The sequence below is a fragment of the Podarcis raffonei genome, chromosome 13 (genome assembly GCF_027172205.1).
Source record: "Podarcis raffonei isolate rPodRaf1 chromosome 13, rPodRaf1.pri, whole genome shotgun sequence".
NCBI classification, from domain to species: domain Eukaryota; kingdom Metazoa; phylum Chordata; class Lepidosauria; order Squamata; family Lacertidae; genus Podarcis; species Podarcis raffonei.
The window spans coordinates 33,962,121-33,978,595 of NC_070614.1; the positions used below are offsets into that span (position 1 = coordinate 33,962,121).

Genomic DNA, 16,475 nt, shown 5'->3' on the forward strand with positions numbered 1-16,475 from the left:
TTTTCCGAGATCAGAACAAAAGCTTTCATTTTTATGCTTGACAGGGTGTTGTAAGACGCTTGGGGTTTGAATGACCCGTCAAGAGTAAAGGATACCAAAAATACTTGAATTAACATCTGATAATAAGATAGGCCTGCTTTTGAATTTGAGTCTGACTATATGAATGCTTTGAACCCTTGCTTGACCGTTAGGCATTGCAACACCCCCCTCCTCAGTAGTAAATAGTAATGCCACTGACATCCTCCCCAATTTGGTTCAATATACAAATTTATCCATCATTTAATAATGATGGCCCTCATGCTCAGAGTGTTAGCATGAGATGGTGAGCATGCTGTGTTATTGATCAGTAAAGCAGATGTCCAAATCTAGTTGCTCTGTATGTGCATGAACTGGCTGCATTGTATATTCATGTACAAAGCGACAATAATCTAAATTGTTAAATGTGTACTCTCAAAGCATCCTTCTACTTCACTGGGCATGTGAACAGCCACATTCTAGAGGGATTGAGAGAAAAATCTCCTTCAAAGCTAAAAGAGCCTCAGGCTTGTGAACACAACATGTGCTCTCACGTCCTACTGCCCAGTGTTCACCAAAGGGCAGCCCAAGGATACTACAGGCTGTGGAAGATAACTCAAGAGTGCTCTTAACCCAATCATGCTTTAGGGTTTCTGCCAATTATTAAATTCCCTTACCTACCCACACTGAATGACAAGATCAAATAAGTATACATATGATCAGAAAATCAAAACACCATGTGATGTGGAGTAGCCAAAAATGAGGAGTCTCAATGACCAATCAGGAGCTCACCAAATGTTCCTACTAAGCCCCTACTCAGAATTCCTCAACTGTCATCAAACTCTGCCGTGCAAAAAAGAAAGAAAAATAATTCCATACTGTAGAGCAGGGGTGGCCAACTCTCAAGAAACTACAATCTACTTTCAGAATCAAAAGCTGGCAGTGATCTACCCCTGTTTTTTGGGGGGGGGTCAGCTTTTTTGGGGGGGGTAAAGGCAAGAGACAAAGTTGTAAAGTCACTCACAAAAAGATCACTATGTATGAAAACAGCAGCACAGAGAAAGCTCCATCTTCCCTTCCAGAGATAAAACAACAATGGCGGGCGGGGCAGGAGTCAGTTTTAGCAGCGCTAAGAAAAGGGAGCCAGAGATCGACCGTGATCTACCAAAACCTCGTGGGGATCTACCAGTAGATCATGATCGACCTGTTGGACATCCCTGCTGTAGAGCAAGTGAGGGTGGGTGCAGCAAAAGAGGGAGGAGGAGGGGCAAAGCAAGTTTAAACAGCAGCCTGATCTCTCCCTGCCCATTGGGCACTGCTTCCCATGTGCTCGCAAAGATCTCCTCCCTATGGGACACACCAACTAATCTCTTCTTCCAAGATAGAGAATTTGTGTGGCAAATGCCTTCTTCAAAAGAGCAGAAGTGGCATTGCTAAAGCTATCAAGACTTCTTATTTAATATAAAGACTCCTGAAATGCCTCACTCCTGGGATGTGAAAGCAGCATTAGTTAAGGTATAGCTCAGAACATTCAAGACCAATGGTTCAAAAGACAAAAAATAATTGCTTCTCCTAGAATAGATTCCACTAGTGGTAGTTTGCTATTGTATAGCTGAGAGTACCCTGAGATAATAAATTCTATGGCTATGGTCTATAAGGAATTTACTAGCTGCATACGTCTCAGCATCAGCAAAGACTATAAACCCATCTGATTCTTTAAAAAAAATGTTTTGGAATTTTAAGAAGAGCTGCTGTAACACAATTTGAAGGGAAGAGCTTGAGTATGCATACATGATGTTTTTTATTTTAACAGGGTTTCAAATTAATCATCTATGATCTATACTGTTGGTGAAGATTTATGTAAGACAGCTAATGGGAGAGGAAATCATAAAAACTGTGGTGAATGCACATACAGCTCTGGATAGCAGAAAATAGCAAGGACACAGATATACTGCACATAAACTTCAACATTTTCTCAGCATTACCTGTTCTCTGTTATTCAACTCTGGTCTCAACAAAATGATGTAACATTTGGGAGAAAAAATGCATCCAAGCAATCCAGCACTGGAAGCTAAGATACAGAAGATCTCCACAGTTACCATATATTTTCCCTTTGTACTCAAGTACGTTGGAACAAAGGAGAACCAAATACTGCAGAATACCATCATGCTGAAAGTGATGAACTTGGCTTCATTGAAACTGTTGGGCAACTTCCTGGCAAGGAAAGCCACACTGAAACTGGCCATAGCCAGAAAACCCATGTAGCCCAAGACACAGTAAAACATAGTTGCAGAACCCTCGTTGCATTCTAGAACAATTTCTCCATAAGTTGAGTGCTTATCAACATCTGGGAATGGGGGAGAAAATGCCAACCACATAATACAAATGGTTGCTTGAATAAAGGAGCAGCAAATCACAATGGAGTTGGCTAGTCTTCTTCCCACCCATTTTCTCATCCTGGATCCTGGTTTTGTAGCAATGAAAGCCAGTACCACAGTGATGGTTTTCGCTAGCACACAAGAAACAGCCACTGTGAAGATTATGCCAAAAGCACTTTGTCGGAGGAGACATGTTACCTTTTGTGGATGACCAATGAATAGCAATGCACAAAGGAAGCAGAGTAGGAGGGAGATGAGGAGAGTGTAGCTGAGATCCTGGTTGTTGGCTTTGATGATAGGAGTGTTGTGGTACTTCACAAACAATGCAAGCACCAGAGCTGAAATTGAAGAAAAGGAAAGAGCAAAACCAGCTGAAAAAATCCCCATAGGTTCTTCAAAAGACAAGAAGCTTACATCCTTAGGAATACATAAATTCTTTCTCTTGTTTGGATAATTTTCATCTGTGCATTCATAGCAGTCACCCATGTCTGAAAAAGAGAAGAGGTGATATTCTAATACATGCAACAAATCTCACCCCAAGTCCACAGCTTGGACAGTTGCAAGTTTATTATATGTTTATTATTTTCATTACATTTACAAAATATCAGGGCACCTTATAACAAATGTCTTTAAAATAACAATTTTTAAAAACCTCAGAGCTGGAAGCAGATGAAATATTTAAGGGTGGGAATAAACAACTGGAAAGGATAGTATTGGTTGAAATGTGGTGTAAAACCGGGGAGAAATGGTAACCCAAACATATATTAGTCAGATTATTTCCATCTAGCCCATTCTTTTATAAATATTCCACCATATTTGAAACATGAAAGATAAGAAACTATGGTGTAGATATCCATAACTGGGCCACATGCAAACTGTTTGATAACTGCATGCTAAATTTCTCACCATTTTGAGGGCCACCAGGGCGCGCATTGGAAGATGGCCGACAATAACATCTCTCTGACCCACACGCGGTAATTAAGAGGCTGATATGGGAGTATGCAGCCTCCCTTACCCCCCAAGGGAATGGGGGGCACTGCCTTGCCTGCTGTGTCCATAATTCACCCCCGGCCAGGGGTGAGGGCACTAGGCACGAAGCCCTCGGGTGGGGTCGGCTCTCCCGGACGCTGTCTCTGATCGCGCACTGGTTTGCATCAGTTCGAAATATATATTTGGAAAAGAAGCAAATGCACATACTTCAAGTGAAGATCAGGAGTAAAGACTGCTAATTAATGGGATCTCTGTGATGCGGAGCGACGGGCTGGACAATAAATCAAGTGAAGACTCATCATTAAAAGATTGGTATGTCGGAGCGAAATGGAAAGGGGGTGGAAAAAACTTTTCTTTTTTTGTCTTATGTGAGTACCCAATAACCCTCTCCCCCAGAGAGAAAGAATCGTTGCAAATTACTAATCACAAGCAGGAGATTAAGAACTGTGTGGAAATGAATTACTGATCAAAGAGAGGACTGGTGGAAACATCGGGAATGGAAAGAAAGCTTTGTGACACAGTTACAAATGGAGATTCGTTAAGACAGGCCTGCCCACAGGAGGACGAGGGGGAGAAGGGCCATGGTCATCGGAATGTGAATGTATGGTTATCAGAATGTGAATTTGACCTGGCAGGGCCTCCTGAGATACAGATTGGCAGGCCTGTGGAAATCAACGGACAGACTGTGGGAATGTTTTTTATGGAGGTGTGGAAATGGCGTCTGTCCTTTATGTGATATGGCTCTTGGAGAGTGTAAAATCCACATAGGATATGTTTGCTTTCAACCCGCTTGTGAAGATTATCAGAGATCACAAAGAAAGGAATATATGATAACAACAAGAAGATGAGGAAAATAACAAGGAGACTATCTGGACAGAACTGGACAGAACTGTGTAATTAAAGCAGCAGCAAGAGTGATGTTTGGATCCCTTTCGGAGCTCGAAGTATGGGTACCCCCAACAAAATTTTAAAAATTTGGCTGTATAATTTGGAACTAATGTGATTTGGAATTAATGTGATTTGATTGGCCTGTTAATAAAAATATAAATAAATAAATAAATAAATAAATAAATTTATCACCATTTTGGTCTGCAATCTTCCCTTCTGGACATGGGATGCAATCATAGCAGCAAAATGGCTCCCCTTCCTTCACTTGCTTGCTAGAACCAGGATGGCAGCTCTCAGTACACAAAGATAGGGGTTGGACCTAATCAACATATGAAGGAATAGCAACCTTGAGAATAAGGTGAGGGGTGAAGGCTGCTCCCTGCAAGGGCCTTTCCACCTGGCCTAGGGGGCGGGGCCCAGACTCACCAGCCCTACTATGTATTCTGTAGTTAACCGCCTTTGTAATGTTTTATTTTGAAATCTTTAAGATAATATTTTAGTTTTTTGTAATGTTGCTTTGACTGCATACTCTATATTTGACTTTCTTCAGATTGTTTTATTTTTGTTTTATTGATTTAATATGCTGTAAACCTCTTTGAGATTTTTCTTAGAAATATAAAGTGGTATAGAAATTAAATAAAATAGATAAATAAATAAAGGGCATGGGTTCCTTCAGATTCTGACCTTTGCGGAGCAGATGTTACTGAGACTACACAAGACCCACTAATTCATGACTTCATCCTATACCTGGGTTTGTATTTGTGTGTTTTAAAGAGAATGCTTACACCTGATCCATACTTTATGTTTATATGTGTATTGACCAATTAGTTTATTTTTATATAGCAAATGTCTTTTTTTAAAAAGGAAAAGAAAGCAAATTACTCTTTACATCAAGGATCTCAAACTGCTGATAGCTCAGTCCTGGTGGATGTGTCTCCTGTCCTTTGGTTTTACAGACAAAAGAGATTTATGATGCTCATTCTAATTTTAGATTTACCACCCGTCATTTCAGCACCTGCTAGACTAAAGATGTTGTATATCTAATAAGATGCCAGTGCAATCTACTCTATATTGGATCAACCACATGACTGAGCGGTGTTCAAATAGGAGAGCATCATTCCCGCATTAGAAATCGGGTTATGGGTTCACCACAGGTAGAACTTTTTGTGAAACACCAGCAGAGAGACACAGACCTTCTTTACATGGTTCTCTGGGTAATTCAGAGATAACTCAGAATGAGGAGAGATCACATTAGATTGCTACATCAACAAGAAACTAAATTACTTTTCTTATTCAAATCCCTGTATCCTGGGTGTTTGAACATGAAATTAGACTTCAATTGTTTTATTTAATTGTTCTGATTATATGGCTACTGCTATCATTCACTGCATTAAATGTTGGATTCTGTATCTTTAAATTTTCTGATTTGTACTCTCGGGATGGCCTATATAATGCCTCAGCCTTCAGTATCAGCTTTCTACACTTCTTAGTGAGTGCTGATCTTATGCTACTTGAGGTACCTGTTAGGACCATTCATATGGTATATATTCATTATTTATGATTGGTTATGTTTACAGGTTTGTCTTTTTTTAATAATAATTTTTATTAATTTTCCAACACAAATAAACAATCATATCAGAATTTCCCCAAATTTAACTCTATTTGGACTTCCTTCAGTTTCTCTGACAATCATCCATATTTGCCTCCCAGTTACGCATTTCTTCTGTTTATATTGCCATTAATCTTCCCTCCCACTTCTATTTCTTTCAAACAACATATCTCAACTTTCACAGTGCTTCTTGGAACCCCACTAGCGTTGTTTGCACATCACACGTTCTTTTCAGATATTCAACAAATTTCCCCCAGTCCTCGAAGATATCTGATTTTCCCAGTTATATGTTTACAGGATTGTCATTCTTATATTTATATTGTATGCAAATATAATGGATTTTATTTTACATCATCGCCAGCTGATGAAGAATTACTATCAAAACCGTTTGTCGCCTGGAAAAACTGTACTACATTTTTGGATCATCCATTATCGCACAGGTACAGGATTGTGACTGTTGAAAGGCTTGTTTGCCTCTTTCAATACCGGTGGACTATATTGTCTAATTTTGTTCGTGCAACAGTGATAGACTTTTATTTTCTGTGATTCTATTACATATTCTCTGTATAAGAATTGCTACGCTTGGAGCTTCTATTATCGCATGATTACAGGATTGGGGCTATTGAAAGGCTTGTTTGCCTCTGTGATATTGATTGATTACTTTCTCTAATTTTGTTCATACAATATTGATTTATTTTATTATTTGTATCTCCATCATATATTCTCTGTTTAAGAATTGTGAAATAATACAGAATATATATATATATATATATATATATATATATATATACACACACACACACACACACACACACACACACACACTGGTACCTCGGGTTAAATACTTAATTCGTTCTGGAGGTCTGTTCTTAACCTGAAGCACCACTTTAGCTAATGGGGCCTCCTGCTGCCACTGCGCTGCTGGAGCACGATTTCTGTTCTTATCCTGAAGCAAAGTTCTTAACCTGAAGCACTATTTCTGGGTTAGCGGAGACTGTAACCTGAAGTGTATGTAACCTGAAGCGTATGTAACCCGAGGTACCACTGTGTATGCATAAGTATATATATATAGAGAGAGAGAGAGAGAGAGAGAGAGAGAGAGAGAGAGAACATTATAAGCCACGTGTTGCCTGTTATTGCTTAAAGATAGCTCAATCCTACCTTGTTAAACCAGCTGTGCCATGTTATGGCATCCTCGTTGATTGTGAAGGCATGGCCTGGAGAAGCTTGAGGATCAATCCTCCCAACTTTTACTCTCTGAAAAGATTGGTTTGGGAAAACAATCCAATTGATAATATCAAATCCAGCTATTAACTCTCCTTTCTGATCAAAAGAAACCTCATCTCCAGCACTGTTGTTAAATGAGACACTTCTGAGAAAATGATGTAGCTAGATTAGGGAGGGAAAGGAAAAAGTTTATAAAATGCTCTAGTTGTATTTTTCAGACTAAGGACAATTAATTTGCTATTTTAATATGGAATGGGAAAGAGGATTAAAAAACCCCACTTAGGCTTACTTAGGCTGTGTTGCTCTATGCACACATATCTTAAGAAACAAATTTGATTGAAATCTATGGCACTTCATGAACTCTGTAAGCATTCTTTCGGGACTTTCTGAATCTTGCTTCCGAAGCACTGAGCATAGGACTGGCAATTCTGTATCATCCTTGTGTGTGTGTGTGTGGGAGAGGAACACATTTGCCCCACCCTGCTCACTCTAGAAAAGGAGAAATATCATCCCCAGCAGGGAGGAGTGTGGTACAACCATGTGTGGCTATTTGGCCCTATGGTGGGAGAAGTGGAAATCAGGCTACTTAAGCAACTCCCCCATCTTCTTTGTGACAGATAGGGAGAGTGCAGTATCGTATTGACCCAAACTAGGCCAAAGCCAAAGCATTTATGTCCATCTCCATCAGCAGCAGCCACCTTTTTCATAGTGGGTCACTTATGGGGATTCCAAGAAGAGGAGGCGCTTCAGTTGATAACTACCTGAGTACCCACCACCTGCAATCCACTCTCTTTACTTTTGTTGTTGTTGTTGTTGTTGTTTAGTCGTTTAGTCGTGTCCGACTCTTCGTGACCCCATGAACCAGAGCACGCCAGGCACCTCTGTCCTCCACTACCTCCCACAGTTTGGTCAAACTCATGCTGGTAACCTCGAAAACACTATCCAACCATCTCGTCCTCTGTCACCCCCTTCTCCTTGTGCCCTCCATCTTTCCCAGCATCAGTGTCTTCTCCAGGGAGTCTTCTCTTCTCATGAGGTGGCCAAAGTACTGGAGCCTCAGCTTCACGATCTGTCCTTCCAGTGAACACTCAGGGCTGATTTCCTTAAGAATGGATGCGTTTGATCTTCTTGCAGTCCATGGGACTCTCAAGAGTCTTGTCTTTAATACTGTGCTGTAGTAGATTGCCTTCCTACCCCATAAGCTATTGATCTCTGGCGCCACAAGTTCTCCTGCAGACTGTATGTCAGCTCTCCCAACCACCAACTTTAACCCACTCCCTTAGTTTTCACTGCAGTTCTTGTTTTCACTTCCCACCTCACCCCTTTCCCCTTGTTTGTGTTGGTTTCTTTGAAAGGATTATCTCTCACAGGAGTTCATTTGCATAACCACATGCATTCTCATTGGTATTCTCCTCTGGCTTCTCAGTTGGGCCTGCTACATGAACAATACTCAGTTAGACAGTCCTTTGTCCTGTATGCCAATTTTACTGTTGCTTTGCCTGCTGTATTTTATTTATGTTTCTTTACAGGCTATCACCCATAAGCTGCAAAAAGGGGGTCTCTGTGGTCAAGAAAGCCCCCAAGTAGTTGCAGCCAGATCCCACCACCATCTTTGTGTTACTGGCCAAGGTAGGGGCACTGGAAAAAGCCCATTCCACTCATTCTGAAGCCTAATGGATAACCCAGTGTGCAGAGATCCACACATAAAGCATCAAAATCCAATTTATACTGTGAACTGTTTGCTAGGGTGTCTGTTCTTGAGGGTTAGCTGTGACATCTGTACCCATCCCCTGAGCTATTGCTATGGAGACACCAGTAACTGTTTCTTTACTTTCCACACCTGCACCAGTTCCTGCAATACCCCACAGTGGTTCAGCACCCTTAGATGGGTTTGCAGTAGTTCCAGCACCTGCTTGCAGTGAACTTAGCTGTCCATACACCCCCTTCCCCGTCCAGTGGAGACTTCACTTGTAACTATTGCAAGTGAGTATTCCACTACACTCACAACTAACTTGCTTTCAGTTTGGCTATGTCACTAATTTGGCCACCTCATGAGAAGAGAAGACTCCCTGGAAAAGACCCTGATGTTGGGAAAGATGGAGGGCACAAGGAGAAGGGGACGACAGAGGACGAGATGGTTGGATAGTATTCTCAAAGCTACCAGCATGAGTTTGACCAAACTGCAGTAGGCAGTGGAAGACAGAAGTGCCTGGCGTGCTCTGGTCCATGGGGTCACGAAGAGTCGGACACGACTAAACGACTAAACAACAACAACATGTCACTAGTTACTCCTGCCTCTTTGCCTTTTGTTACAGCACTCACAGTGCCTAGTATGGCTGCCAGGATGACACAGATGCTCTTCCTCACAATATAACTGCATGGGTGGCTTCTGGAGCTCATGAAGAATCAGCTCCCATGGCCATCAGTGGTGGTCACCCTTTGGCAGAGGCCACAGGTAGACATGACAGCAGCAGCCTGGGCATTGCCCCTTCCACCAGGAATTCTTCTCTGCCCCTGGGGGACCTCTTAATATGGGCAATGAAAGAAAATATTTGGAGGATGGGTATATTGATGGTTTTCAAGCACTTGTCCCAATTGGTTGAGAGCATTCAACATTTACCTATGAATATTCACCCCATGGTCTTTCCATGAACAAAATCCACATTACATTCAGGGATTTTACAGGTAGTGTGAGGTTGCACTATGATTTGTGACCCTACCCTGCATTGGGATGTCAAGCATCGAGGCCATGGCTCCATGGTGTGCTATTTCACTCAAAATATTCTGCTGTGTCACAGAACAAAATAAAGTCCATTACCTGCCATGATGGTTCTTTCTGAAGCTTCAGTCCACCTCCCTCCACCATTGCTCTGTGTCTCATTCTAGATTTAGATATTTCACACAAAGCATGGGCCACGGTATAAACAGCATTGTAGATGCTATAGCTGTGGCCAGTCATACTCATTTCAAAGAAAGTTCCTGGAAGGCTTTCCAGCTTTTCTTCACCAGTACAAATATTGCCCTGGGCCTGTTCCTGAAATTGCATTGGAAAAACACAGGCAAAGGCATTCTGCCAAAATTCTGTGATAAAACCATCCCCGGCTGCACTGGAAGGGTTTCTGCTCTCAAGAAATCTGTGAAAATTTTCTAGATTATTTGAATGAATTGTTATGGTTAATGCACCTTGGAATATTTTCATATCCCAAGTCCTTTGAAAAACAAATGAAGTAACCATCAGCTGGGCTGTTGCTATCCACACTTTGCCTTTTAGTGTCGTCGTTATGAGTTCTTGTTCCGTTAGATATGGCAACCATCTAAAAAATGTGAAGGAATATGATTCCCCATTAACCACCAATGCATTGGCTGTACTGCCTAGCAATTTATCATGTATTTTTGCCCCCTCTTCCAACACATTTTTAACATCTGTGACAAAGGTTAATGTGGGAATTCTTTCTATGAAGGCAAAGCAAACACCATTCTGGGAAAACACTGGAAAAACAGTTTCCACAAATCTGTCTCCATTGCTATTGTCCATTACAATAACCCCGATCCATGTCCACCCGAAATGCAGAAGCAAAGAGAGAATTCCCTTATACTGAAGATTTTCCTTAGGGACCATCTGGTGGAAGGGAAGACCTGGGGTTTTATCATTCATCACTGGAGCAGGGCTATAAATAAGCTAAAGAGAGATTTGGAACAAAACAAGAATTAATATTTCTATAGTTTTAAGGTTTATTTATTTTATTTATTTTTAAAAAATAAATAAATCTACAGCCTTAGATCTTTGATTGATTGGATAATGGTTTGCCTGCATGCATCTGCTGTGTGAGATACCTGAAATTGAGATTGTTTGGCTGATAATTCCTATTCATTAACTCTTGCATTGCTTAAGATGTCAGACCTATAGATTTGACAAGGATACATGGCTGTGTATGCACAAAATAAAGTGTTAATTTTAATCCAATATAGAGTTTTCTTGCATACACCTTTTAGGCACAAATTGCAAGGTAGGGTTGCATGGCATTCCATTCCTTCCTGGATGTGACAGCTTATCTGTGCCATTTTGATTTCAGTTTTAGAACTGAAGCAAATTTTGGCATGCCAACTGTTACCCTTCACTAGGAGATAAAAAGGAGAAATGAAACTGTGTTGATTCTCACGGACTTCTCATTATCTTATGTTAAGATTAAATACATGTTCACAAAAAGGACAGAAGCACAGTTTGTACTGGTAGCCATTAGAGGTTCTTTTAAAATATCATTTTGCAATTGTTAACATATTAATTACAGCTCCGACTGTGTAAATCCTAACAATGGTCCCCATACTGACCATGCATGGTGGCTCTTAAGGGTGGATAAACTTTATACTTACAATGAGCAGAAAAAAATAATACAATTCATGCCAGATGATTGTCCCAAAACACCAGGACCAATCTAGAAGGACAAAGGATATGTTCCCTTCCTAAACCACATATTCACAGAACTTAATACACATATAGGTATATCCCACCTGTGGAATCTTGTAGATATCCAAAACATTTGCCACATGAATGGAGGTTTGTGAATCCAGTCCCCCAATGACAGCTATTAAATTCTTCTGGGTGTCATATGTGTAGTTAGGGACAAATTTTTCCAGGGTGGACATCAGAAGCATTGTGGCATGACAGGTCCTCTTTGCATTAAAATAACTGTCATAGATTTGGAAGCCCAAAGTGAGATTTGGTAGGATATGTGAGTTTTCATTTATCTCCTTTACAGCAAAAGTCAAAGCCAGGATTTGCTGGTAATTTTTTGGCACTACACTGAAATTAGAGTTACATTCAGTATCAGAAGGTGATTCTATCCTGAATAAAAGTATTGCCATATACATATTTTTTTATTAGGGGAACTTATTCTAAAAGAAATGTCTGCTAAAAGATTCAACAACTAACAAAGTCAGTGTACATTGTGAAAACATGAAATTGTGACTACTTCTTTGGTAATGTACTTACCAAAGCTGATCTATGTGCTTCAAACTCATTAGAAAATGTCATTCTATGCACCCTCAGCAATTAATATTATTTCCAAGTACATTCTAATCATATTTTACTTGTACTTATAACTTACCCCTCAGTTTCTTAAGAAGGCATTTTCAATGTGATAGTATTCAACAAAATTATGACATCAAAGAAAGCAAACAGATACATGGCCATTAAAAATAAGCAAGCAATTATTTTCCTGTGCTTCAAACAGTATGAGAAGGAAAGCCAGGTGAAAATAAAGTTATAAGATAACCGAGAAGGGTGTGTAACTACTTGGCATGATTTGGGCACTAGTAAAGGGGACAGCGGAAAATCTTAGGGCTACAATCCTACCTCCAGTTGACTGGGAATAACTCTATTCAATTCAAGAAAACTAACCTTTGAGTAGACATGTATACAGTTGTGTTACAAATAAAATATAAGACGTTTCAACATTGGCCATAATAAAATAGAGATTCTTCTGTTAAAGATTCAGGTCAAATGATACGTAACCATGGAATCTACAAATCACTGCAGAACAACACTGTGCTAGGCAGCTTCAGGAAATTTTGTGTCCCTGATGTGTATGTGGTGTCTGTACGTTTACATGAAAGGACAATAACATTTCAGGGAGGCAATTCAGATTTAGAAAATAGATTCTGGAGACCCATAACTTAAAACAATTGTTCAAATTCGGCTACTTTGAAATATTCCTATGTAACACCTTTGGAAAGATGGGCAGCACTTAATGATTTTATTTATTTATTTATTCATTCATTCATTTATGAACAGGGTGCCGCTGAAATTTGACAGTCCAAAGTCTGCCACTACATCCATGCAAACAAAAATTAAAGTACTGAACTCCTTACGCAAACTCCTCAGGCAGTGCTTGAGGAGGCTCTTCAGTGAATGCTATTGAATTGGAGATGATGAAGCTCTGAGAAGCAATGCCACCAATGATGAGGTCTCCTTTCTGATGATACTTGTGAAGTGGTTGCTGTGGGTACTGGAGCCTGCATTTAGCCATGTGAGCTTTGCAAGTCATGTGAGGAAGCAGAAACAGCAGCCAGACCAATAATGCCAGCATCCTGACTACAAGTACAAATTTACAAGTCTTTCATGAATGTCTCCATGATAGCCCTGTTCCAGGTCTGAAATCTACAAACCTAATTACAAAGAATCAGTGGTCATATACACACCAGCTCCTACGCCTAGCCCTGTCTCTGAAAACTAAGAGGTATATTTATAGTAGCTCTCAGGTATTGTGTTATTAATTGTAATAGTGGAAGCTGCAATTACATCCCTATGAATTTTTTGACAAGCAGCAAAATTAATTACAGTCCTCAATATAATCAAAGGGGAAGGTAATAACCAAGTAAAATTAAAGATTCCATGTGGAATTCCTAAACAAAGATAGTTGGACAGCTTAAAAAAAAAAGGTGTCACATCCAAACAGTCACAAGGACATTTTTGCCTCAAAACTTGCCCTGTATACATAGACATCTCTTTTTCATAGGAAAAAAATACCCCCTAAATGCATAGTTGAAAGCAGAAGCGTGCCACCCTCAATGATCCTTGGAGAAAAATGGCACTTGCTCAAATGGGTAGATTTTTTTTCTCTCTCCACCCCAGTCTGTCATGGAGATCCATTGTAATGCCATTCATACAATTTAAGAACAGTTTCTGAAACACAATTTGAAGGGGAAATTGTGTTCATACATTCTGTCCCAATAGGCAGACACATGAGCTGGAATTGAACTGGGTCACTGGTATTTAGACCTTAAATTAAAATCAGCCAAGGGGGATGACTTTGGGGTGGGAATGAACTTAACTGGATAGCTATAGCCAATGGGCGACCCAACCTTGCCTAAGGAATTAGGGCATAGCTCACTGGTCTGGGACTCTGGGGTAGGATACAGCTTGATAGCCCTTGAGGCTAAATCCCTTCATTGACATGAAGTTATGAAACCTTGGGAAGTGTAGCAGCATAGGCTTTCCTACACACCTTCATGATGTGGCCTGGGAATGGGAGGCAGGCTGGAGAGCAATGCCTACAATTCCTGCAGGCAGGGGTTTGGGCCACCTTAGAGGCTGCAATAATAATTTATAATAATAATAATTTATTATTTATACCTCGCCCATCTGTTCAGGCGCTCTCCTGCCCCAGTACTGTTTTTCCTCTGCAGGAGTTTTTAATGAGTTTTATTCTGAAATAAAGTGGCCCTAGTTTAGGCCAGCCTCTCTGTCTGTCTCTTTCTTTGACCATTAGGTTGCAGTGTCTGGACAGGTCTATCATTATATAAAGGAAGGAAGGAATAAGCAAACAAATTTATAAACTGCAGTGCATTCAAGAAATACCACAGTGGTGTACAGAAATTGAAGTATAAAGTTAATCCTAAAACAGTATTGAAACATAAAACCAAACAAGAATTAAAAACTGCGGGGATGAAATGTTCTAATTTGGGAAATCTTAGAAGAAAAATGAAGGTTTTAAACAAACGTCAAAAACGTATTGCCATGGTTCCTTCATTTCTAAGAAAATAACATTCCAGAGAATTGATGCCACAACTCTGAAATCATTTGCCCAATTCACAGTATATCTTACAAAAGGGGTATGTGGCAGATTTTCCTCCCCACAGCCATTTATTTTCCACCACATTTGAAATAAGAAGGTAAAGAAACTATGGTGTAGATATCCATCACTGCACTATACGCAATGATCAAACATGGGAAAAATCAAAATTAGAGGAAAAATCAAAATTAGAAACAGAACTGTTAGAACCCAAAACTAAGACTTTGTCAAAGATGTATAACATGCTGTTGAAATGGAATACTCAGGATGAAACGGTGAAATCTGCTATGATTAAATGGGCACAAGATGTTGGACATAACATTATGTTTGCTGACTGGGAACAGTTGTGGACCACAGGTATGAAATTCACGGCATGCAATGCCTTAAGAGAGAATGTTATGAAAATGATTTACAGGTGGTACATGACCCCAGTCAAGCTCGCAAAAATATATCATTTGCCCGATAATAAATGCTGGAAATGCAAAGAAACTGAAGGTACATTCTTTCACCTTTGGTGGACGTGCCCAAGAATTAAGGCTTTCTGGGAAATGATCTATAACGAAATGAAAAAGGTATTTAGGTATACCTTCCTGAAGAAACCAGAGGCCTTTCTTCTGGGCATTGTCGGCCAATTGGTGCCAAAGAAGGACAGAACTTTCTTTATGTATGCTACGACAGCAGCAAGAATACTTATTGCAAAGTATTGGAAGACTCAAGATCTACCCACTCTGGAAGAATGGCAGATGAAGGTGATGGGCTACATGGAATTGGCAGAAATGACCGGCAGAATCCGAGACCAGGGAGAAGAGTCGGTGGAAGAAGATTGGAAGAAATTTAAAGACTACTTACGGAAATATTGTAAAATTAATGAATGTTAGAAGGATGTTGGGTGAAAAGTTATATGGTTTTTAGTTACAATGCTATAAGGAGTATGAAAATATTGGATTATTAATAGACAAAAATTTAATGTTACATTATTTTAAGATTAAAGATTAGGATAAGTAAAGAGGGGAAGGATTTGCTGAACTAACAAATTAAATTGGAATACAAAAAGGGAGGTTTGAGGAGGTTCGGGAATCAAGCAAATGAAAGAATGTGATGGAAAGATGGAATTGTTTTTTATTTGTATTTTTTCTTTTTTCTTTTTTCATTTTGTAAAACTCAAATAAATATCTTTTAAAATATATATATATATGCAATGATCAAACATGATAACTCTTCATACTAAATTTCCCATCATTTTGGTCTGAAATCTTCCCTTCTGGACATGGAATACAATCATAGTAGTAAAATGCTTCATTTGCTTACTAGAACTTCATTTGCTTACTAGAACTAGGATGGTTGGGCCTGAGCAACATATGAAACAATAGCAACCTTGGGAATAATGGACATGGATTCCTTCAGATTTGGATCTTTGCACTTTTTTTGAAGCTACATGCAAGCCACTAATCCATGATGTCACTCTATACCATCATATACAAGCCAGTGTTATAAATGGTAGGATGATATAGTTGATGCCCAGCAAAATAGTTTCAAAGTAGTAAACCATCAGATTTAAATACATTCTTCCAAATAGTCAATTGTCAATAGTCCATGAAGAAGAGAATAAATTTTGTAGCGGCCCATAATAAAAAAGTAGCTCTACAAACTGATAGATCCATTTCTACTGGTGAAAAAAACAGCTCATCTAAACTCTTGCTCATCATTATCAAAATTATGTGGTTCATTGTGACAACATAAATAATGTCACATGTTGTAACTACACATGGTTCAATACTGATATTAAATTTTCAGAAT

The 16,475-nt window shown here is 39.6% G+C and overlaps 1 protein-coding gene across 1 annotated transcript; it reads right to left on the reverse strand.

The window, feature by feature from the left end:
* Positions 1 to 1,979: 1,979 nt before the first annotated feature.
* LOC128398842 (vomeronasal type-2 receptor 26-like) lies at positions 1,980 to 13,133 on the reverse strand. The gene is made up of 6 exons (XM_053360100.1): positions 12,976 to 13,133; positions 11,617 to 11,950; positions 10,291 to 10,421; positions 7,042 to 7,231; positions 4,464 to 4,590; positions 1,980 to 2,881 (listed from the first exon to the last, which is right to left on the reverse strand). The coding sequence occupies exons 1-6, from the start codon at positions 13,131 to 13,133 to the stop codon at positions 1,980 to 1,982; spliced, it is 1,842 nt and encodes a 613-aa protein (XP_053216075.1).
* Between the last annotated feature and the right edge of the window lie 3,342 nt (positions 13,134 to 16,475).

Coding starts and splice junctions, on each gene's coding strand:
- LOC128398842 (XM_053360100.1), bottom strand. CDS start 13,133: ATGGCTAAATGCAGGCTCCAGTACCCACAGCAACCACTTCACAAGTAT. Junction 11,951..12,975: donor GCACTGCCTGAGGAGTTTGC/GTAAGGAGTTCA, acceptor ACTTTTATTCAG/GATAGAATCACCTTCTGATA. Junction 4,591..7,041: donor GGCACAGCTGGTTTAACAAG/GTAGGATTGAGC, acceptor TATGTTGATTAG/GTCCAACCCCTATCTTTGTG.